This window comes from Anastrepha obliqua, chromosome 6, assembly GCF_027943255.1.
Source record: "Anastrepha obliqua isolate idAnaObli1 chromosome 6, idAnaObli1_1.0, whole genome shotgun sequence".
NCBI classification, from domain to species: Eukaryota; Metazoa; Arthropoda; class Insecta; order Diptera; family Tephritidae; genus Anastrepha; species Anastrepha obliqua.
The window spans coordinates 58,628,838-58,654,526 of NC_072897.1; the positions used below are offsets into that span (position 1 = coordinate 58,628,838).

A 25,689-nucleotide genomic window follows, 5' to 3' on the forward strand; every position below is an offset into this window, starting at 1 on the left:
CGACAGCTATTAGCTTTTTTTTATTACAGCCAACAAAATTTTTCATCAGCTACACGGTACTTTGGAATTGCAGCTGAATATCTCAAACTCAAGCAAATCAGATTAAAATTTGTCTCTTTATTTCTAAAATGTGATTGCATTAAATAATTGACGTGGTTTAAATCCGCTAATAAATGCAACGTTTCGCTATTTTCAACTACCCCTGGGGCAATTTGGAAGCGTTGTGGAAATTGTGAAAATTTAAGTAATGAACTAAGAAAGATCTATTAGCTTTAAATAAATACTTCAGTAAATACAGTTACATACTATTGCTAGGTTTTATTAAGTGTTATAAAGTTTTGTATTGAGATGAGAATTTGAACCAAAATATTTTAGGTTTGAGAGTTTTTAATGACCCTTCCGAATTTAATGACTGCTGCTTTCTAAAACAGAACAATATTGCAGGTTAATGCTATGATATTAACTGTTACAGCATGGAACATAGAGTAAACTATCTTACCCCATATACACATACGTTTAAGTCCAGATTATACGCTAAATACTTCACCTGGTTTATGCTAAATTTGTGTGTGTTTAATAAATTCTCCCAAAAAAATTTTCTCTCGTTGGTTCATTTGCCTATCCGTCGATGCTAAATTATTGGCAGGCGACGCTTTATTCACTTTGGTGTGCCCCATCGTCAAATTTTATCTACACACTGTGCAAGTAGCGTTTTGAGATGTTAAAGGTGAGTATTATAAGCATATACATATTTTTCTTTTGATAATGAAACGGCAGATGAAGTAATAAAATTCTCCTCTCCAATGTGCTCTTATATTTTTATGATTGTTTTATTTTGTATTTTGCTATTGTTGATGTGTTGGTGCGTTTTCTTCTCTTCATAAACTTTTTATTTTTGTTTCCTTAGCATGCTTTTTTTATGATTTGTATTTAGCATTGTTAGTTGCGTTCATATTCAACACGGACATATAATTATTATTTCTAAGCTCTAAATTTTTTTTAGTATTCGTGAACTTATAACTATATTATTGGAAGAATTTGTACTGGGCAACCGCTATTTTTTCTGTCGTTTTATATACTTAAAACGGCCAAAGCTTGTTTGACGCTGGATATTCGAATAACGAAAATAAAAAAAGTTCTTTGTTTTAGAATACAAAATTAGTTCGTTATTATTTTTCATGTATATTTTTATATCTATTGCACTTTATTATTGAATACCGTGTTAGTTTTAAAATTTAAATTTTAGCACGAACATTGGGTTTCAACAACGACACAACATACATTTTGTAAAAGTGACTATTAATTTTGAAAAGGCTTTCGAGTGGTGTATCTTTATCCGGTCTTAAAAGTTTTTTGCCATATGAATATTTAAAAAAAATAAACATTTTTCTCGTGAAAGTGATAGCTATACTTTAAAGTTCAAATAAACAAATCCAGTCTAAGATTTTCTGTAAATAAATATGTATGTACTTTAAATCAAATACATGAAGTGTGAAATGGTTGCGAGAATCAAAAATGTTAATGCCTAAGTGTATCTACAATAGTAATATTTTATCAAAAGCCTTGCTATAGATATTGTATATGAAAGAGTAAAATATTATCTTAAACCAAACATGATGTTCCCCATTTGCCTCAATTTATAGTGCCATCAAATGACATGATAGGTGGATTTCTGCCAGTAATCGAAACCGTTATAGATTCCACGTATGCATTCCCGGGCTTTTGCATTGATGATGTGCAACAGAATTTGTGGGTGAGACAAATCAATCATATGTGCTGACAAGTGGATATTATCGCTCAGAATATTGGAAACAGTTGAAAGCTCCCCATATATCTTTTATTTTTTTATTTTGTTATTTGGACTTATAATAATAATAAACAACAATGTGGAACTGCAGCAAAAAATTGTTAACTAAAATGGGCTTCTAAAACATTAAAAAAATATAAAGTATACATGAAGAATAATAGTTACAACAAAAGAACACAGCGAAGGTGAGTAAAAAGCAAATGTTTGCTCGATGTGCAACATTATGCGCATATGCCTAAGTATCTAATCTAATCTAATAATATAAAGAAAAATATTGTAGCTGCATCGTTTTATATTATACCAAAAAGAGTACAGAAGGTAACGTACATTACGGAGCCAATGAGAACTTGCTCTAAAATCTCTAAATTTCTCAAAACCCACGGTGCTCATGGAATATCAAATAAAAAAGGATTTTTTTTTAAAGCGATAGGCTTTCAGCAGGCATTGACAAACCTCAAAGTGTATTTCTGCTATGCCTATGACGAAGGTTGTCTGCGCCTATTATATACAAATATAGTTTTATGTTACCTCCAAAGGACAGATGGTTCAAATAAGAAACTTCTTCATGGTAGAAATGCATTAGGTGGTTTACTATTGCCTTCCTAGGGCGGCCGTTGTTAAGATAATAAACTGTTTCTATCATTTGACGTTTCATGTCCACCCTGGGTTTTGAACCACGGGCCACCAAAACGATAGTCGAGTCCAAATGCCCTCACTTACAAAACTTTTTAAGTAGGAACTATTGGCCTACCTACAAATTTGTATCGGGGGCACGCAGAATGACAAGGGGTCACCCACAATGACTTCTACCAAAGCTGCTATAACGAAAGGCTATTTGACTCAATGACTGACTTAAGGATGACTGATGGTTTTCGTGCTGAGTGCTGGAAATAGTGTCAGCAAATACTCTCTACCTAACCTATCCCAAGTAACTCAAGATGTGCGTTACTAGCTTTTCAAGCAGTCTAAAATCCATTTGGCGGCCGCCCTAGCCGAATGGGTTGGCGCGTGATCACCATTCGGAGTTCAGAGAGAGCTTAGGTTCGAATCTCGGTAAAAGACGAGATGACGAAGAAAAAGTTTTTTCTAATAGCAGTCGTCCCTCGGTGGCCAATGCCAAACCTCCTCATAAAAAATATCTGCCCTCCGGAGTCGGCTTGAAACTGTAGGTCCTTCCATTTGTGGAAAAACTTCAAGACGCACACCACAAATAGGAGGATGAGGGATTTCGGCCAAACACCCAAAAAGGGTCTACGCGCCAATTATATATATAGCGTTTTTCAGTAGGTGCGCTTCAACTTTTTTCCGATAGGGAGGGCGAACGACGCAATATTTTTTATTTTTTGCTTGTCATTTGTAAACTCCATTAGTATACATTTCATCATGGAACGTTACACACCTTAGCAACGATTGCAAATCGTGCAAATTTTTTATGAAAATAATCGTTCTGTTGCTGCTACTTTAAGAGCATTACGGCCATTTTACGGTCCATTTAACAAGCCATCCTCAATGGCTCAATGGCTTTGTCAACAAGCAAAAAATGCGTTACTGGGCAGAAAGCAATCCACACGTGATTCATGAGGCACCGTTGCATCCCGAAAAAATCACTGTTTGGTGCGGTTTACATGCCGGCGGCGTAATTGGCCCATATTTTTTCGTTGACGAGAACGATCGCCACGTTACTGTGAATGGAAATCGATACCGCGACATGATAAACGATTATTTTTGGCCGCAATTGAATGGTATGGACTTAGACGACATGTGGTTTCAACAGGACGAGGCCACAAGCCACACAGCACACGCTACAATTGATTTGTTGAAGAGTAAGTTCGATGAGCGCATTATTTCCAGAAATGGACCGGTCGAATGGCCGCCGCGCTCGTGTGACTTGACGCCTCTAGACTATTTTCTTTGGGGTTATGTGAAGTCATTGGTCTACAGTAACAATCCGGCGACGATTTGTGAGCTCAGAGCCAATATTGAACGCGAAATTGCTGGAATTTTGGCCGATTTATGCAAGAGAGTGGTCGAAAATTGGGTTTAACGATTGGACTTCGTAAAACGTGCACGCGGTGGTCATGCAAAAGAAATCGAATTTCATACTTAAATGTATATGTTCAAACTCGATAATAAAAAAAAATTAGTTAAAAAAGTCAAACCGTTTGTGTTTTATTCAAAAAAAAAGTTGAAGCGCTCTGACTGAAAAATGCTTTATATATATATATATATATATATATATATTGGAATATTGGAATATATATATTGGCTCTAGGCTCTTGCTTTTTTTGCTCTTGCATCTTTCATAACCAATTTTAGCCCAGTTGTGTAAAATAAGGTATTAAATAACTTTGTAACGAGCTCTTGGCGGACTTACTTTGGCTCTGGTCATCAACACATCCGTGGAAGCGAGTTTGCCTTTGAGATAGCCAAAGAGGATGATTTGATGTTCTCAAGCGGTGATTGGATTCAAATCCTCTTACAATTGACATATAAGATAATTTATATTCGCAACAAGGCGAAAAGGCTGATTTCACCTATACATGTTATTGCCAAATTTACACTCATGAAAATCAACATGATATAGTTGAGTACTTTCTGCTTTCAGATATCTGCTTTAATGTATAAGATGCAGCTTTAGTATATAAGTGGTAGACCAATCTGAGAACGTTTGAGTAAATATCTCTATAGGATCTATCCAACTACACTCTCTACAACTTTTCCCCTTTTACCTACTGCACTTGGTGGTTTTAATACAGCCATTCGGGAATAATGCGTATGAAAGCGTGCTACTCGAGTGTTGGGTTCTTTACCGACCTTTATCTTATGCTATCGTCAGAAAATGAATGAAATGGATATAAAAATAGTTTTCACTCTCCGGGGTAAATCATAACTAAGCCATTCATCACCCTATTTTCTTTATTTTGCGGTGCAATTGAATATGGCCTACGTACTCCGTGACACTTGCTGGAAAAGTGATATTGGATAAGATAAGTCTGCTTATTTATACATACGTCCAATTAAATGAAAATGGGCTTCATCACTCCAAAGATAGTGTTTACCCTACGAAATTGATCCAACACTCTCTCGCATAACTTCGTAGGCATATTGTAATCGTGGCTTAAGTCCTCGTACGAATTGAATATTCAATATTTTCAGTTGTTCTCGTTGTTCGACTTGGCCTTAGCCGTACACTGTTTGTCACCGATCTTGTCGCATGGAACCTTCGTAGCCATGGACGGATGAAATCTTCATTTGAAGCATCACCTAAACGTCGAATATTGTAACGTGAACGGCAATCAGTTGCACAAGAATCATTGGCCTTGAATACACGTATATTGCGAACGAACGTTGCTCACCTGTCCGTCCACTGCGACGTCATGACTAAAAAACCCGCACGATTAAGAAGTTATTCAACGATTAATACTTTAAATTTAACTCCTTATTCTGACACCTTGATACCCTGTATATGTGTTGCTTAACCACATTTTGTTTCACAAAGTTGGTTGGTTGGTTTGAGTGGTGATTCTCCAAGAATACAATTAGCGCTTCCGTACCCATTTGTTGTCACATTCTCGCTACCAACAAGGTATACGAGTTATTCCTATACGACTATATCCAGTCTGTGCGATTGGGAAATCTTAAAAGGTTCTTTATGTCTGTACCAGCCAGCTCTACCAGGTTCTCAAAAGACGGTTTTCCAAGGGTTAACAACTTGGTCTTCCATAGGGCAAGGCATTCGCAGAGGAAGTAGAAGATAGTTTTCTTATTCTCCTTATTATTCGTGTTAGGACACAGTTCTGATGTCATTATCACCGAATATTCGGCGTATGCCACCACTTTTACTTCACCTTTATTAAGTTTAATCGAGATTTTGGTTGTCACACATGACAAAAGAAGTGGAGTCCCTCTTAGTTATGTTGATATTTCCCATATTAGCTTTGAGGATCCTGGTAGAGATGATCCAACTACTAATCCAATTGTCCACCTTTAAGTCTATCAGCGTCCACTGGGTGGCATCAGTATTAACGTTATTAAAATCACCTTCTATATCCCAGAATGTCGCTATGGTATGCTGTTTGGTTCTATTGTTCGAATTACCTCGTGCAACGCTGTCTTCGTAAATTTGCCTTTCAGGTACGGTAGTTGTGCAGTTCATATACCAGAACTCTCCAATGATCTTCTCAGGTGTATATCTAAACGCTTTTCAAAAATTTTTAAAATGAACGACGAGAGACTGATTTGTCTAAAATCCTTCGCCTACCTATCTTTTGGTATGAAGACGGCTTTGACTAGTTTCCAACTATCTGAAATATGACTTAAGTTTAAACACACTTTGAAATGTCCCCTGACCAATTCTGACCAATAACAAAATACAGTCCAGGGTTTCCCGTAATATCTTTGGAATGATGCCACCAGGACCATAGTAATTATATCATAACATCTGTAAAATGCTGTTGATCACATTGGCCTTATACTTCGACTCCCACTTTCGTGAGCGCGGCATCCCGGAAAATGAGTGTTTGGGAGAAATACTAGAGAGTCTTCTGTCGTAGCAGTTCAAGTACCATCTAGTTTCTTGTCCCTAGATACCCTTGAATGATCTGTAGAAAGTATACGACTAAATCTAGCAAAAACTCTAGAAGGTTCGATAAACGAACAAAACTTTCTCCATCTCTCTCTCTTGACGCTCCCAATTGCCTTCTTGAACTGTCTCCGACTTTCTCTGTACACTTCCCAATTTCTTGTCGAGTAGCTGAGGTTAAAGGTTGACCCAGATTCTTCCCCTAGTTTTAAGAGCTCACTGCTGCACGAAGGTGGGTGAGTTTTTCTCTATATTTTTTAGAACAGGACGTTTTGTAGGCCCTACTACATAAATGTCTTTTCCAATGTTGTATCCCTACTCTCAAGGAGAGTTATTTGTTGGATCGGAATCTTTCCTATTTTGTTAATATAGTTATTACATTTCTGAACCTCTTTCTATTGGTTCTTAATGGATTTCGACGCGGTAAGGGAGGATCTACCTTAAGACTGTTCTCAGGTAGTACAGTAACGCCCATCCTCTGAAGTATTCCTACCAGGAAAAGTGAAAGGGGAAGTATTACCCCTGTTACATACCGACAACTTAGTTTTAATAATGAAATCATAAAAAGACCCACCTCAATCATTAGTCTTAGAGATTCACCATAAAGCGTACCTCGCGTTGACGTCGTACGAGCCTCCTCGGACGGTACTGGCCGATCATGATCAGATTGAAGTAAGCATGATGCTGACACTGTCAGTGACCTCCACTTCAACAGCCATCACATCCTGTGAACTAAACATTCTTTAGCTTCAATAAATGATAGCACTCGGTGCTCCTTACCCTGGGCTCCTGAATTAAGACGATTTCGACGTGCTTTTCTGCCAGGAGAATGTTTTCCGTTATAGTCTGTTAATGCTGCATATTAATTTGGACAGCCTTTAAAACCATGTTCATTGATTTGCTTTTCTTGGTTCGGCGTCATCTAGCCGCATACTAGACAGCAGTTCGTTCGCACCGCCGACCTCACCCTGCTCCTCCTCCAAATTTGCTGAACGGAATATATTAAGGTGGACCTTCCATGTGTCGAGCCGAATTTTTTCCCCAACTTTCTCCATTTGTCTAAAGTCTCTTCTGTGATTTAAAGGAGGAACGAGACGTTGTGCCTCTGCGGAGCCTCTGAGCTGTTCTGAATTTTGTCAATCGTGTTAATCAGGAAATGCAGATAACTCATTGAATGAATTAATCATTGCTTTTGATAACACGGTAGCCCCGGAATATCTCCAGGTGACTGACCCTTCGAACTCGCCATGACATGTTCGACAACTATGCGAGTCAACCGTGCCTCAATCTCCAATCATGTGTCGAGCACTGGACGTTTCGTTTATCAATGCCTGTCTGTCCGTTTGCTTGTCTTGTCGTTTTGTCTGTGTGTCCGTTTGTCTGTCTGTCGTTGCTGTCAATGCGTCCGTCTGTTTTCTTATCGTTTTGTATGTGTTTTACTTCTTTTTGGCGGTTTATGAGTTTTTGTTTTGTTTAGAGTTCAGTTTATTTGTTTCGTATGGTTGGTTGTTGTTGTTATTGAAAGGGTTGAGTATTTCCACTGAAATAATCCTAATTAGGGACCAGCACCGTTTTACTACCACTGTCCTCGTGTGATGACGTTTTTTGTTTGTTCTGAGTCAGTTTAGTTAGGTCCAAGTATATCAGCAAATCCTTTATCTCAATGTCTGTGATCTCATTAATTTGCTGCAAGAAAGGCTTAGCGAGGAGCGGAGTCGTGCCCTAGGTAGCCCCGGATATTCACATAAGTAGTGGAAAAGACTTTCCTTCGCCCCTTCCGCTTGACAGCTTTTGCAGATAGGACTGAAGGGTAGGTTGATCCCCTACTTTCCAATGGCCTGTAAGGGTTGCAGTGATGCGTGAGATGTTTGGCCGAGAGTATCCTAACAGATCATTCCTCCTTTGGATTTTGTACGACGGTCATGTGTTTTTTTGTTATAATACATGTAGTTAATTGCTTCCATCTTTTTTCGGCTAAAGCATAAGGTGTGAAGCAATGGATGCTTTTAATGTGTTGAGTGGGGCGGAGACTGCCACCGCCTCTGCTATTTCTACTGTCGAACCTTTTCTTGCTAGCTCATCTGCTATCTCATTTCCCGGTATGTTCCTATGACCGGGAATCCACATCAGTGTAATTTCAAGCCGATGACTAAGTAATTCTAGTTCCTCTCTACACTGTAAGACTAGCTTGGGTGAAATGGAGTTGGAGTCTAAGGTCTTGATATCTGCTTGACTGTCTGAAAAGATGGCTACGCTTGCACCAACTTCCTTGCAGAGTTTTAGTGATTTGCATACTTCTCTGATCGCTAGTAGTTCTGCCTGCAACACGCTGGCATAGTCAGGAAGTCTAATTGACTGGGATAGGTTGAGTAGCTCCGAATTAAATCCAGCTCCCACACCACAGCTCATCTTAGAACCGTCAGTATATATTTCAATGTCGTATCTTCAAATCACCTTCCCTGTGTTCCATTCGGCTCTCGGTGGAGAACGTACCGTGAAGGCTTTCTTCAAGTTAAGGTCGGGGACTGTGTAGTCTGATCTGTTTTTGAGCAGTGGGGGTCCCCGTAGGGGGATCTTGCTGTGACCGTACGACCTTGTGGTCCAGCTTCCTATGTCTCTGAGTCTCACCGCGCTGCATGCGGCGATTGTCTTTATATGTAAATCTAATGGTTGCAGAAAAGTTAGTACATTGAGTGCTTCAGTAGGACTGGTGCTAAGCGCCCCTGTAGTTAAGATACACGCTGTCCTTTGTATAGGGTTTTTCAGTAAGAGCGCTTCAACTTTTGAACTTTTTTGAATAAAATACAAACGGTTTGACTTTTTTAGCTAATTTGTTTTTTTATTATCGAGTTTGAACATATAAATTTAAGTATGAAATTCGATTTCTTTTGCATGACCACCGCGTGCACGTTTTACGAAGTCCAATCGTTGAACCCAATTTGGGACCACTCTTTTGCATAAATCGGCCGAAATTCCAGCAATTTCGCGTTCAATATTGGCTCTGAGCTCACAAATCGTCGCCGGCTTTTTACTGTAGACCAATGACTTCACATAACCCCAAAACGGGACGGCTTGTTAAATGGACCGTAAAATGGCCGTAATGCTCTTAAAGTAGCAGCAAAGAACGATTATTTTCATAAAAAATTTACACGATTTGCAATCGTTGCTCAAATGTGTAGCGTTCCCTGATGAAATGTATACTAATGAAGTTTACAAATGACAAGCGAAAAATAAAAAATATTGCGTCGTTCGCCCTCCCTATCGGAAAAAAGTTGAAGCGCACCTATTGAATAACCCTATATCTTGTTCAGCTTGATTTGGTTGTATTTCTTTTCTGTTGCAGGCCACCAGACTAGTGCCGCATATGTTAGTATTGGCCTTACAATGGCTGTGTAGGACCAATTGGATAGTTTTGGTTGAACACCCCATTTTTTACCCAACATTCACGTTGTAAAGTGCTATATTCGCTTTCTTTACCTTGTAATCTAAGATGGACCTCCAGCTGAGTTTGGGATCCAAGATAACACCTAGATATTTGGCTGTTGGGTTAACGTAAGACTAACGCCGTTTAGTTTTGGGAGATTAAAGTTTGGTATCTTGGTTTTCTTAGTGAATAACATCAGTTCCGTTTTGCTCGGGTTAACACTTAAACCACAGTCTGTGGCCCAGTTACTGAGTAATACCAGAGCTCCTTCCATAATCTCACTGATTATGGTTGGAAACATTCCTGAAATCAAGAGCACTATGTTATCCGCGTACGCCACTACTCTAATTCCATTTCGGTTGAATTTGGTAAGGATACTGTTGACAACTAATAACCACAGCAGGGGGGATAAGACCTCTCCCTGAGGGGTTCCCCTGTGGACAGAGCGTTTGACCGCGCTGCTGCCTACCTCACCGATGATTATTCTAGTTTCTATCCATTCGTTGAGACCTATGTCTTTGCCTAGCATATCAAGGACCTCAATTATGGATCTTGTGCTAACATTGTTAAAGGCCTCCTCTATGTCGAGGAAGGCGACTAGTGAGTATTATTTGTATTCTATGCACCTCTCAATTTTACTTACAACCTTATGAAGAGCTGTCTCTGTGAATTTTCTTTTGAGATATTCATGTTGGGATGATGAAATCGTTGTGCTTGTAATCTTCTCTCTGGGATATACATCCAACAATCGCTCGAGAGTTTTGATAATAAAAGAGGATAAGTTGATAGGTCTGAAGTCTTTTACTGTATCATGACCGCGTCTACCAGCTTTGGGGATAAAAATCACCTTAACCGTCCTCCAGCTTTTTGTAATATGTCCTAGCGTAAGGCTTTTTCTGAAAAAGACCTCCAGCCAAGGAATCGTCGTTTCTCGAGTGTTCCACGGCATGGCAGGGAATATCGCATCTGGGCCGGTTGCTTTGTAAGGCTCAAAGTTTTTCAGCGCGCATAGAATTCTATCTTGGGATATGATGTGGTTGATTGTATTGGATGACAGGTTGGTCGTTTGAACACTGTTACTATTGTTCTCAATATATTCTGTGTTACCTGGCAAATGTGATACTCTAGTGTTTCGTCCGAGGATTTCGTCCATTCTCCGTCCTCTTTCCTCAAGACGGAAGGACAGGAGTGTTCTTTGGATAAGAGCTTTCCTAGTCTGGCCGTATCTTTGGTTGATGCGATAGAGCCACAAAAATCTCTCCAAGCCTTTGTCCGAGCCTCTTTGATCGCTTTCTTATATTCCCTAAGGCAATCTTTGTAGGGTTTGAAGTACTTGTGTTTTCAGCAGATGTTGAAGATTTCTCTTGTCATTTTGCTGAGTTGCCTTAAATCTTCATTCCACCAGGTGGAATAAGTTGTTTTGCCATATGTGGCAGGACGTGAAACTCCAAGCCCATTCGTCAACGAAGCTTCGAAAACTCTTACTTTCTCATCCAAGTCTTTACTTGACGTTATGCTAGTTTCTGGCGTTTGCGTCGCAGCCCATCTACAGTTCATATGGTTACGTCTCCCACCTAGGGAGCTGCGCATGTCGCCAAGGAGAATTGTTTTCTCGTTCTTTGCTGTTATATGCTACAACAACATTATCAAATTAAGAACTCATGCTCATAAAAATATCATACAGCATTTAATTTAATATGTGCCTATTTACATCATTACTATACCGTTAAAAAACATGGCTTAACTATCAATAATTACAAGGATGTTTATTTATATATGCTGTCCCTTGTGCTGAGAATAATTTTGCATGGATATTGATGATCAATACTTATATGTACATATGTAAAAATATATTGTTAGAAATATTATTTTCATATAATATTATACATAAGCATACTTTTTTAACAGGACTTGGATTAAAGTATTTATATTGAAGTCTGGATATATTCTGAATCGGCTAGCTGTTTCAGCTGCTTTGCTTTTAATATGGATGCTAAGAAAGACGCAGCAATACCTCAAACAAGTGGCACTACATTGCGACGACCGGCTCAGTTTGTGAAGAAACGCTCTGGCTCACTGGTCGATGCACTTGATGAGCTACACCGTGAGATCTATGATAAGCCTTCAACACCGGTTTCAGCGCCAAAAACATCGATTCCCACAGCTTGGGTGACACAGGTGACGCCTTTGGATGTTGGTGCGAAGTTGCCTATATTAGCGGTGACAGCTTCATCGTTCCAACCTGCCCGACGGCGTCCAACAATCAAGGAGAAGGAGAAAAAACGAGAGCGATGGCTCCTTACTAGGAAAACGTGGAAATATATGACTGATGCTGGTCGTAAGTTGATTCCAGATGGAGCTCAAAACCGCAAGGAAGATATACCAAAGATCGAAGTGCATTTCCAGCAGACGTGTTCTAATGAGCCTCGTTTTATATTATGGCCTCGCAAATCTTCTTATCCAGGCGCCATGCGCAACTCCAAGCGCCGAATAAAACACTTTCTGCAGCATACTGGACAGAAAGGACCGCTTACTAATAATGCTTTGGAACAGGAACAGGCTGACAATGCTGACCTAGTTATTGGTCTACTACAGTCTTATTTGAAGCTTGATGAGGTTTGTAAAACGACCACATTACTTAGCTCGAAGACGATACGTCCAGATCAGACAGCCTCCCCAAGCGCGCAACGCCCGGGTAGACTACGGAGACTCCCTATAAACATCGACAATATTACTTCAAGAGGACCTGGTTTTTTAACGTCTACTCAGCGTCCGAAAGTTTTACAAGAGTTAAGCGAAATTGATCAATTACTGGAGCGGTTACGTATACTGTCTTGCAGTTCAAAAGTGTATGCACTCACTATACCTCCAGAGAGCATTACGCCTGCTATTCTCGAAGATAAAGGTTTATTAAAACAAATATATAATTTACTTAAAAAACAACAGCTACATCGTCTTTTAAGTAAACATTCCACCTCGCCACTGAAGGGTGCACCGTCACAACTTGAGCACTCGTCATCATTGTCTAGTCTGCTAAATTTTGGTGCTGGTGCTACTGATACCGGCAGATTTGGAAACAAAGAAAGATGTCATGTTATATCCACCGCAGATCCCATGAAAGGTCAGATCCCTTTGGTGACAACGACATCTGAAACTATAAAAACAACAATTGGCACTATACCCAAAAAACCTTTGCGCAGCGTCAGAAAAGATCCCAGCTGCGGAGCAATGTCTCCTATAGCCACGCCTCGGCAGCGAAAGCCGCCAAGTTCGCTGCATATACCATGTTTATATAGCGATAATAAAAATAGTCCACCCTTATGTCATACTAAGCCGCTGCTGGTTGAAAAACATTTTAACTCTTGTGGTTCTCAAACGAATTTCGTGTCATTGCAAGAGATAAAACGGCTAGCAGAAGTATATAAACAGCGTAAACGGGAGGAAATAACGCTAAATGCTTCATCGATTACGACGCCTGCCGCTACCGATGATGAAGCAGAGAAAGGTGGGTCAACGACACTGTGCAGAACTCAACACCATAGCCGCAAGGGCTCTATTGATAACGAAGATATATCGCAGTCGGTCAGTGATACAATTAAACGATACTTACGTATGGCCCGAAAAAAAAGTGTTCATGATGATGATGCCAATCGTTTTAAACGTGTTAACTATGATCGAAATTTGCGAAACATAAAAGCCAAAGGCGAAATTAATCCCCCTGGCATGGATGAAGGAAATTCGAAAGCTGTGCAAACATTGGACGCATGGCCGCTGATATCTTTGGATTTTATTCGTGGCAACGAAAAATCTGGTATTTTAGAGGCTGCACATATCGAGTGGCGGAGAGCACTCGAGGAACGAATGCAAAAGAAGCTTGAATATGAACAGAACTTAAATTTACAGACTGATGCTTGCGATAGTACATCTATGGCTAGAGACACAGAACCGTCCGTATCGAGTTGTAATTCATCATCGGCACCAACTTCGCCTATATCCCACAAAACTGTGCATGCAAGTAATCATTTTAGCAGTGGAGTTAGTGGGCTTCGATTAGTCGGATCACAGTTTTTATCCAATTTATGGCATGGTGCAAGTAGTGGTGCTTCATCAGCTTTTCATGATGATGACCCTGGTAGCAGCCATCATGTTAGTGGTAGCTTATTAAAATTTCATCGAAATGGAAAGAGCAATCAAAATACTGGAAACAATGATTGTAAGTATATCAAAAATAACCATAGTAAAATGAAATCCGAACAATTCAATCAAAGTGCAGATAATTTAAATCTATAGACAAAATTTGGAAAAATATTGACTACCGAGGTTTCTCTTCCAATTTGTAATATGCGTTTTATTCGAAGAAGCACATATGTACATATACATTTCAATAGCGATATATTGTTGCTGAATTGCCATTTCTTTTGACTCACTTCGTTGTGAGGTAAAAAACATAATAGCTGTTTTATTAAAAACACAGCATTTTACAGTAAAAGCAATAAAAAGTTATATGGGCTGTTTAGGATTTGGTTTACATATTTTCCAGAGCTTTTACCCAAAAGAATATTCTAATGCAGAATTGAGGACTGCCCCCAGAGTATATAAAACCATTATATTAAAACAATTTTTCAATAGGATTACTGAATTGATCCATGAAACAACCTTGTTATTTCCTAAAAATTTCTGGCAATTAATTTTGTACATTTTATATATTGAAAATTCGTTTATCAAAAAGCTTCATTTGTGAGTAGGTTAAATCACTTCAGAGTTTGGAATGAATTCACATGTACATATATACCTACAGCATATTCGTAGAGTTCCTTAGTAATTCTATCGTTGGGCTTACGAATACTTGTTATTTGCACAGCGTAGTGCGCATAGTGTTTTTTAAGCTTATGTTATTTAAGGGGGAGGTAGGGTTTAGCGCTAAAAAAAAAACACTTTTTTTGTGAATTTTTTACAGAAATATGGCTAAAGATACTTTAATAAAATCAGTTACATGTTATTGTACATCTTTTCAATAAGTTTTTAAAAAAAAATTAATAATAAAATATTGACAAATAAGCCCATGACAGAGTTTTTTTGGAGATATGTTTTTCGAGAGGTGCTCTGCGGTGCCAATCGGCATTCGTCGTAGAATCATCTGAAACTAAAAAAGTCGAATTTTTTAGTTAAAGTATGACGTAATGCTCCCCCCTACATTAATAAAATTTTTTTTTTTTCATTTTTGTAGTTTTGGTGGCAAAAAAACGTAAAACGAGCATTTTTGGCGAAAAATTTCGCCATATTTGTAAGTGAAAAACAACCTTAAAAAGCAAAAAATAAAAAAAAAACAGTGTAGGGGGGAGGTATTTTTGATTTAGAAAACGTGTGCCAAATTTGAAAAGAATCGGTTGAATAGTTTCGGAGTTGTGATTGGCACCGACTTTTAAGAAGTCGTTTCGGGAAAAACGCGTTTGAAAAAATTACTCTGAGAAATTATCGATGCTCCGCATTCGAGGTAGAGTGCCTACAAAGGCTATAACTTTGAGAGTTCTGCTCCGATCCACTTAAAATTTTGACACAACATTCTTGAAATGATTTACTATAAGATGAGTGAAGAAAAAAAATTTCGATTTTGTGACCCTACCCCCCCCTTAAACAGTGACAGATCTTTCCCGCTGAAAATCTTGACAGAAAGTCAGAATTATATCTCCACGGAATTAAATGGATCACCTTATTTATGACTGAACAACGTTGGGAAACATTGAAAACTTATGCCACAATCGATCTTTTGAGCACCAAGCTTGGTAAGTGTACTATCAGCCCTCTCGGCGACGTCAGTTGGCCACTTCGAAACTGCAATTTGCGCCGTTGAACTTTTTCTGTGCGTTTCAACTCAAAGATCGTGTTTCTGTTCAAAGATCGATGTCATGCGAATAATTTATTAACGATGCAGGCCTTTTACGCGAATATAGGGCAAGCTATTTGAGAGATAGGACCAGAAACCAACGTCTAGGCCTTGGGTTAACTAGGTTAACAGTATATGCTAGTGCGAAGCCAGCCAACAAGCCTCATAAGTAATAGCAAATGTGAATTTCATAAAAAAAATCGCCCGTCCTCTACACAAAAAATATGTATGTGTACGTTTTGGAATACACTGGAGAATATAACTTTTTTATTACAAGCTTCCATATTCTAGATATATTTTGGGTAATAACCTGTGCCATGTAGAATATTTTTATGTTTATACATTCAAATTTGATTTCCAAATATTGGAAGTTTAGTAAAAACGTAGTCATTTCCTACGTATGGTCTAGAACAATGTTTTCCACGAATTCTTAGAACTCCTCAAATGATGCTTGAGATTAAGAGTTCTGACGTCTAATTTTAGAACATGTAAGCACATTTTGCTTTAAAGACTTTTTAATTATTGTGTTATAGGCGCAGAGAAACAAGTAGCGCAGTAAATCTAGAAATGTCTCCTAAAATATCAAAAGAAGTAAATGTGTGCAGCGATGTTTTTTCACATGTGTAGGATGTCCGGTAGTAGAATTAGGAATTGAAAGCTAAATTAAAAAATAAATACTAACGATAAAAGTTTATTTCAATAACTATTACAGAGAAGACAAGTGCGGATTTTTTTTTTAATTATTTCCTCTAAATGTTGACCGTTTCGTCTTATACAATCTTGGAACCTTTCCTCCGAACTCCGTGCCGCTTGCTGGAGAAGTAATGTCGCAAACGGTATTTTCTTTTAGTGCTGAGATGCTCGCTGAGCTTGTTTCATAGACTTTACTATTGATGTACCGAAACGGCTTATGACTTTGTTAGGGAAGAAATCACGCAGTATCGCCATGGTCTATCTGGTCGTGTGCGGCGTGGTGCCATCTTGCTGAAACCGTGTGTGTGTACGATAGGAAGGATGTCCACTTATTATTGGCAGAAAATAATCGTTAAGCATGCGCTGATAAGAGACACAGTCCACAGAAATTGCTTGCCTTCGACAATTTTCAAAAAAATGTGGTCTAATTATTCCACTACTTGACAATGCACAGCAAATCATCACTTTGAGACAGTTGATGTTTTAATAGTAGGTTCTACCCTTTAGGATTCCAATAACGGCAGTTTTGCTTATTTACACGTCTAATTAAATGAAAATGGGCTTCATCACTCCAAAGATAGTGCTTAACCTGCGAAGTCGCCTAACAGATCTCGTATAATTTATAAGCAAATTGTAATCGTTAGGCGTAAGTCATCGCACGATTTGAAAATCAATATTTTAGTAAAAACGTATATAATTATAATACATGATTTATAAGCTAATTGTAATCGTTAGGCGTAAGTCCTCGCACGATTTGAATGTTCAATATTTTCTGTTGTTCTTGACTGGCCCATGAACGAATCAAATCTTCTCTTGGGCATCACCTAAACGTCGAATATTGTAGCGTGAACAAAATCTCCAGCGAGCAATCATTGGCCTTGAAATACGCTTGGATTTCGAACGAAACTTTAAATTTAAAACCTAATTCTGGCCCCGGTCATCCTGTACGTTAATAGATGAATTTCTTGTTCTTATAATAACCCAAACCCCGGCAAGCTTCGCTAACTGTCAAAACCTTCATCGAAATTTAAAAAATTAAAGAAAATTATGTTTATTATTACAGAAGTTATTGCCCCATAACATTGATTGAAAATAAAAAATGTATAGCTTTTTTTAAATGTGAGTACAATGTGCAACAAAGGTTAATCATAATTTCTAGAGTTCAGAAGCATATATGTACATATGGCGGAATTCGAAGAGAACGTACATAGGTTCGAATCTCGGTGATAACCAAAATAAAGAACACGTATTTTCAAAAGACGGTCGCCCCTCAGCAGAGAAAGGCAAACCTCCGAGTACATTTCTGCCATGAAAAAGCTCCTCATAAAAAATTGCACGTAATTAGTTGTTACAGTATCGGCATTAACACCATTCACAATTTCAACGGTCTGGTTTGCATTTTCGCCTTTATGAAAGAAAAACAGTCAAATGTATCAAATTTTCTCTTTGTTGACTTCCATTGTTAAAACCCTATAACTCACATTAAAAAGAACGAACAAAGAACAGCAAAAGGATTTTTTAGTGTGAAATGTCACTGTGAGAACGAAAATAAACTTTAAATTTTTTGATCGATACTTTACAAGATATTGATCCCTACCGCCATGAAGAAACTGGATTTCTTTTTCCCCAAACTAATATTTTCTTAAAATAATCTTTAGAATCGAATATTTCAAAAACGGTTTGTTCTTGGACATCATACTATGTATATAATCAAGGTAATCAATAGTAATAATGTACTCATGTACCAAGGACGACTTTTCCGGTAGCGCTTTATTCCATTAAGGGGGAGGTAGGGTTTAGCGCTAAAAAAAAACACTTTTTTTGTGAATTTTTTACAGAAATATGGCTTAAGATACTTTAATAAAATCAGTTACATGTTATTGTACATCTTTTCAATAAGTTTTTAAAAAATATTAATAATAAAATATTGACAAATAAGCCCGTGACAGAGTTTTTTTGGAGATATGTTTTTCGAGAGGTGCTCTGCGGTGCCAATCGGCATTCGTCGTAGAATCATCTGAAACTAAAAAAGTCGAATTTTTCAGTTAAAGTATGACGTAATGCTCCCCCCTACATTAATAAAATTTTTTTTTTTTTCATTTTTGTAGTTTTGGTGGCAAAAAAACGTAAAACGAGCATTTTTGGCGAAAAATTTCGCCATATTTGTAAGTGAAAAACAACCTTAAAAAACAAAAAAATAAAAAAAAACAGTGTAGGGGGGAGGTATTTTTGATTTAGAAAACGTGTGCCAAATTTGAAAAGAATCGGTTGAATAGTTTCGGAGTTGTGATTGGCACCGACTTTTAAGAAGTCGTTTCGGGAAAAACGCGTTTGAAAAAATGACTCTGAGAAATTATCGATGCTCCGCACTCGAGGTAGAGTGCCTACAAAGGCTATAACTTTGAGAGTTCTGCTCCGATCCACTTAAAATTTTGACACAACATTCTTGAAATGATTTACTATAAGATGAGTGAAGAAAAAAAATTTCGATTTTGTGACCCTACCCCCCCCCTTAAATAGCTATAGCGCAGAAACTCATTGAAAAGTTTTTTATTTGTTTCTCATTTTATTCATATTCGCAAAGATTTCCCAAAAATCATACATATCCTAAACTTAAACCTGTATTTTTTTTTTTTTTTGTGGGTGAGGTGGTGGTGGGGATGAGTTCAAAATGCCTTCGCACTTACAGGGACCGTCGTCTACTGCGTCGTGTGGTGGGGCCACTAAAATGGTCCCTCCTCTCCTTCTGGGGAGACTCCATTCCACTGACTACTTTCGATATTACTTTGGGAGGGCCCAGAACGGCATCCATAAAAGTTCAATTCTATTAATCCACGTCTGGGTCCACCATATTTGTAGCCAGCTTTCATGCTATAGGCTCGTCTTCTTGTGCCTCTGTCTGTGCGGCTTCGCTTTGGTGCACTGTATCAAGCTCAATCTTTTTTTTCGTAGTACGTTCTCTATATATTTCTTTACCGCGTTCCAGCTATCCTCGCGTTCGATCATTTTGCTGATTATGTTACTTGGCGCGATGTTATCAATCTGCTCCCTCACAGTATTTTTTTCCGCGAGCCATCTGTCTCAACTAAAAACCCGGTGTTCAGCGTCATCGCTCGACGCTTCGCAGTATATGCACCTGGAATCGATTACCTTACCCATGTGGTATAGGTATCTCCGGAAGTATTCGGGGCCCGAGAGGAACTTAGTTTAGAAGTAGTTCATTTCCCCGAAGTTCTTCTGGACCCATTTGTCAATTAATGAAATAAGTTTCGCCGTCCATCTGCCATTCGGTTCAGTCTACGATCGATTTTGCAGTATGGCTTGGCATCTCCATTTTGATAAGCTAGTGATGACGTGTTTCTTCTTGGAGTCCCACGCATCCATTCGTTCCCGGACCAGAGACAGTGCGGTAGGTGAGACAACTCTGAGTACCGTTGTTCGTTGCACAGCCTCCAGTGCTTTGCTCTTGGTCCTGCAGTTTATCACAATTATCCATGCTTCGCTGCCGCACAGGATAATTGAGTTTGTGGTCGATATAATAAGCTTTCTTTTGCTTTGTGTGTGTCCACCGATGTTAGCCATTAATCTACTTAGGATTCCCATGAACTTTGCTGTTTTGGTAGCTGCATGCCATATCTGGGCCCAGAAAGTAAGTCTGCAGTCAAGTTGAATACCTATTTCACTACTTTTTGGGTCGCTAAGGACGTAAGAGAACGTAGGTTCGAATCTCGGTGAAAAACCAAAATGAAGAAAAAAGTTTTTTCCAATAGCGGTCGCAATGGCAAATTTCCGAGTGTAATTCTGCCATGAAAAACCTCTGTGAACGAGGAGGCATCACGATGTCTGGTGAAACTCCATAAGATGTCTTGTTTGTGCAGGGTCAGTTGGCTCTCGTGGCAGTTCAGAGTTCTCGTAGAAGGCTTTGATGAGGCGGATTATCTTGGCGGGAACTCCCTTTCTATTCAGTACCAGCCATATTGCGTATCGTCTGATAGTGTCGAACGCCTTCTTAAATTCCACGAAAAGCGTGTAGAGTGAGGAGCGCCACTCAACTGATTCTTCTACTATAATCCGAAGTGTGTTGGCTTGGTCAACACAGACTTGGTGAGGGCGAAAACCAGCTTGTTCGACTCTTAAGAAGCGCTCGATATCTTTAAGCCTGCTTTGTATGATCACGGCTACAATTTTGTAGTTGGTGTTAAGTAGGGATATTCCCCGTCAGTTTCCGCAGTCACGCAGGTCGCCTTTCTTGGTCAGCTTCACTATGATTACTTTTGTCCAGAACGAAGGCAATTTTTCATTTTTCCAGACGACGGTGATGTGGGATGAAGAATTTCCGCTGATATTTGCTGGTCGGCAGTCATTCTTTCAGGCTGTATGCCATCTTCGCCCGCCGCTTTGTTGAGCTTCAGCTTCTTAATTGCATCCTTATTCCTCGCTAGGCTGGGGCACGATGTTGTTATTTTATTGTTGTTGTTGTGTTGCCCACTTCAAAGCTAGATATACTGCGAAGAGCAATGTTGCTAGTTGCTTCAAAGTGTTCGTTCATTTGAACTCAGCAAAGCACCATTCAGATCTCTGATCGGCTGGTTGCTGTTACTCCGCTGACTGGTTAGACGGTCAACTATGCGGTACAGCTGTCTCATGTTGATTACGACTGATGCCGCTTCGGCATCGCTAGCAAGATCTTCAACAAACTTTCTTTTATCGTTTCTGGCCGATTTCTTTACTTGCTTCGCCACCTCTCTGTAGCCTGGCCGAAGGGAGCCATCGCTGATAAGTCGCCTTTTAAGATCGCTTCTGCACTGAACGATGCCCCAAGTGGTGTAAGAGATCCATGGTTTGCTCTTGGTGGTCTTTATTGTGCCAAATTTTTCCAGAGCGATCTACCTGAGCGTGGCGTTTGTAACTTCCCAATCAGTGTTGTTGTAGTTAGTGAGAAGCTTCTCGCGCAAGACGCTTGTTGTTGCTTTTTTGTCGCGAGATCGCGCAGTAGTTGGACGTTGAGTCGCTTATGATTGCGTGGTGTGTACTTTTTCTTACTGCCGGTAATTATCGCGTGGTCGTTGATGCGACTATGATTTGTTTTAGGTCAGAGTTGTTGTTGCCTATTTTCGCATTGAGGTCACAAATGAGGAAAGTTATATCGTCGCCGTTAACTGTGCGTAGAACTCATCTTTGGGAGCACAGTCAGCGTCCTCTGCTGACACGTAACATTGTACGATGCTTAATTTGATTTCTGGCAAGGTAGGTGATTCGCTTGCCGCTACCAGTCCTAAATAGTGGGAATGCCCACCTATTGTTGCTTAGGATCAACGCCTTCTTACTGCTTGGAGCGACATCTGTATTTCAAATTTTCCTGCAAGAAGGATCTAACCAAATGCAAATAATGCGTAGACTATTGGTGGGAGTGACGATTCAAAGGATAAAGTTTTGGGGTTGAGGAATGAAATTTTTGTTGTTTCTTTTTTAGAAACAGGGAAAGTAGATAAATTTGGAAAAGAGGGAAGGACCGTGTTTCACGTGGGTTTCAAACACACAACCTTTTGTATGGCAGGCTAGTGCATGCAGCTTTTGGCAATGCGCTGCATATGGCGCTTGAAAAGGAACCAGCGTCACCACTTATGTGCGGCATGGAATCAGCATCAAAGTGAGCTAGGAGCGCTTCAATGTTCACTTTGGCCATGTTCCATTTGCGAGTGCCTTTTGTTTTGTAGGGGTAGGGTCAGTTCTCTCACTGATCCGGAAAGTGATATACTGAACTGAAGATAGAGCGCAAGTAAAGCGTTTTTCAGTAAGAGCGCTTCAACTTTTTTTTGAATAAAGCACAAACGGTTTGACTTTTTTAACAAATTTTTTTTTTTATTATCGAGTTTGAACATATACATTTAAGTATGAAATTCGATTTCTTTTGCATGACCACCGCGTGCACGTTTTATGAAGTCCAATCTTTAAACCCAATTTTCGACCACTCTCTTGCATAAATCGGCCGAAATTCCAGCAATTTCGCGTTCAATATTGGCTCTGAGCTCACAAATCGTCGCCGGCTTGTTACTGTAGACCAATGATCTCACATAACCCCAAAGAAAATAGTCTAGAGGCGTCAAATCACACGAGCGCGGCGGCCATTCGACCGGTCCATTTCTGGAAATAATGCGCTCATCGAACTTACTCTTCAACAAATCAATTGTAGAGTGTACTGTGTGGCTTGTGGCCCCGTCCTGTTGAAACCACATGTCGTCTAAGTCCATACCATTCAATTGCGGCCAAAAATAATCGTTTTCCATTCACAGTAACGTGGCGATCGTTCTCGTCAACGAAAAAATATGGGCCAATTACGCCGCCGGCATGTAAACCGCACCAAACAGTGATTTTTTCGGGATGCAACGGTGCCTCATGAATCACGTGTGGATTGCTTTCTGCCCAGTAACGCATATTTTGCTTGTTGACAAAGCCATTGAGCCAAAAGTGAGCTTCATCACTGAAGATGATTTTTTGGAAAAAATCTGGATCATTTTCGAGTTGATCTTCAGCCCAATTTACGAATCGACGTCGCTTCAAATGGTCAAACGGCTTCAGTTCTTGTGTCAGCTTGATCTTGTACGGATGTATGACAAGATCTTTTCGCAAAATTCGCCACAATGACGACACAGAAAGGCCCAATTATTGAGAACGTCGTGTGAGCGACACATTTGCGTCTTCTTGAACTGAAGCCCTGGCGGCAGCAATATTTTCAACACTTCGTGCACTTCTTGCTCTCACTTTCACCGAAACATTATGTAGCGAAAACGTAGATACAAATTTTTTCACTAGACGGTCGATTGTCGAACGGGATGGCTTAAAGTAGCAGCAACAGAACGATTATTTTCATAAAAAATTTGCACAATTTGCAATCGTTGCTCAAGTGTGTAACGTTCCATGATGAAATGTATACTATTGAAGTTTACAAATGACAAGCGAAAAATAAAAAATATTGCGTCGTTCGCCCTCCCTATCGGAAAAAAGTTGAAGCGCACCTATTGAAAAACGCTTTATATATTTAAGTATTATTTTTTAACTAATTTATCAACAGTGTAGGCAATGAACAGTGGCCGAAAGATATTGAAATGTTCCTTGGCGGAAGAAAGAGTATTCTAAAACCGCCATAACACCGGCACTTCGGATCATGAGCAATTGTTCATTTCCATTATTCATAACACACATCTCAATAATAATACATCTCAATTACAAATAAAAGTACTTTCTTACCAAATTTATTTCGTTTTAACATATTCAATTCATGTAGATTTTCTAAAGTTTTCGATTTGTTCTGCGGTTTAGTTCAGCGAAAATCTCACTTAAAGTGAGTGTATAAATATAAAGGGGTTTTTAATAAGAAGTGTTATTTTGATATTTAAAGAAGAATGCTATTTTTTAATATAAATGATGAAATGTTTCTTTCATTGTAAAGAGGAAGGTATGCAGTTAATAGCGGAAAATAGCATCAGGAAAATTACCACCACGACCACGCTTACAGGACAATATCCTTTTCATATCCTCACGAAATCCATATTTGAGGTCTTGAATCGACCCTGGGCTGTTATAGTAGACCTTCACTTTCATGTGGCCCCAACGAAAAAGTCACAAGGTGCTCAATCACAAGATCTCGGTGGCCAATTCCGATCACCTCTTCGTATAACACGGTAGGGAAACTTTTCCAGTAAAAGATCAATGGTTTTGTTGCTTGTGTGGCACGTAGCGCCGTCTTGTTGAAAATAAACGTTGTCCAGATCAATACCATCCAATTCCGGCTATAAAAAATCGTTAATCATCTCTCGATAGCGCAATCCATGCACCTGTAACACCCAGATGCCTAAATTTTTGCTCAACGACCGCGTGGACACCTAACGGAAAATGTCCGCTAAGGATATCTACCAAATTCGAGAGCTGTGGCTTTATTAACCTTAGAAGTTTCCTCGCACGTTTGTGACCTAGCCCATCTTTCCAAGAGTGGACCACAGGTTCTCAGGGGAACTCCCATAATCTCGTTTTGCGATGAAAGCGATTCCATGGTCCCCTATCTAGCCGGCTGATTAGCCCAGAGGTTTTCCATGTATTCGGATGAAATCGACAGAAAAAACAGGCGTTCTTCAACAAATTTCGCTTGGTTTTCGGAGTAAATATTTATTTTATTTCCCTTACAATAACTACAGAAGTAGGCAACCAATCCACTGCTTCCTTAATTGCGGTTACTTCCGTTTGCAAAACACTAGAATGGTCCGGAAGCCTAAATTTGAGTTCGATGGGAAGTTCTTTACGGAATACTCCCCCACCATTCCTTCCGTCCTATTTCGAACCATCCGTAAAAATGTTTGCCATGTTCTGTCCCCAAATTTTGCACCCTGCCCACTCCTTTCTTTTAGGAATATGAATGGAAAAAGTACAGTTCGATTTTCCGAGTGTACAATTGAACTCAAAGTTTTTAAAATGCTAGAGATCTCGTAGCTTAAATCTAGCTTATGGTCCGAACACATCAATCTGACTGCAACGAAGCGGCAGTTTACCCTGCGATGTTCAGAGGAGTGGTCCGAAGCGCCCCCCTGATTCCTGACCTTTAGACCCTCTCCAACTTCTTAACTGACATCGTCCTTTCAGGTGAGTTCCACCAGACAAGGACTCTATACAACAAAATTGGCTATATAATTGTGTTATATACTCAAAATACAAATTTAGGTGAGATGCCCCATCTTTTGCCGATAGCGCTCCTACATCCATACACAGTGACTGTTGCCTTCCTAATTCCCTTTTCAATGTGTTTAGCAAATTAGTTAACAAATTATTAACAACTAATTATTTAAAATCAAATTAAGAATGCCGTGTGCTTATGGTCAAAAAGTTGATCCTAATCAACCAAAAGTGTTGTGTGCAAAGTGCAATGACCTATTTCATTTGATATGTGTTAACATGTGATCGGCTGATCTTGATTTTATATTCGCATCAATTAAACAATATTACTGTAATTCGTGCTGACTTGAGAGTCGGACATCTGTTCGATCTCCGCCCCTATTGCTGTCTCTATTGCTAATAAAAATTCAAGTGATAAATCTAATAGCCAACATCTGCTTGATATTGCTACACCTCTGAATGCTCTGCGTTCCAAAAATGCGCAAATACTAACTGTGGTAAATGCTCTGAGTGGTGTTAATGCTCAGTTATCCAAAAACGTGATAGCTTGTTTGCTGAAGTTTGTTCTCTGTACACAATAACCAATGACAACAATGTGGTCATCTCTTCGTTAACCTCGGAAATTGCAAGTTTAC

General features: G+C 39.2%; 1 protein-coding gene across 1 annotated transcript in view; it reads left to right on the plus strand.

Annotated features, from left to right (window-relative positions):
* The first annotated feature begins 973 nt into the window (after positions 1-973).
* Positions 974-25,689, plus strand: part of LOC129250820 (uncharacterized) — a 279,523-nt gene continuing 254,807 nt past the window's right edge. The window contains exons 1-3 of the mRNA XM_054890404.1: positions 974-1,135; positions 1,644-1,992; positions 11,722-14,026. Of these exons, the coding sequence (XP_054746379.1) occupies positions 11,800-14,026 (2,227 nt within the window). The 5' untranslated portion in view covers positions 974-1,135; positions 1,644-1,992; positions 11,722-11,799. The remainder of the gene's footprint in view (positions 1,136-1,643; positions 1,993-11,721; positions 14,027-25,689) is intronic.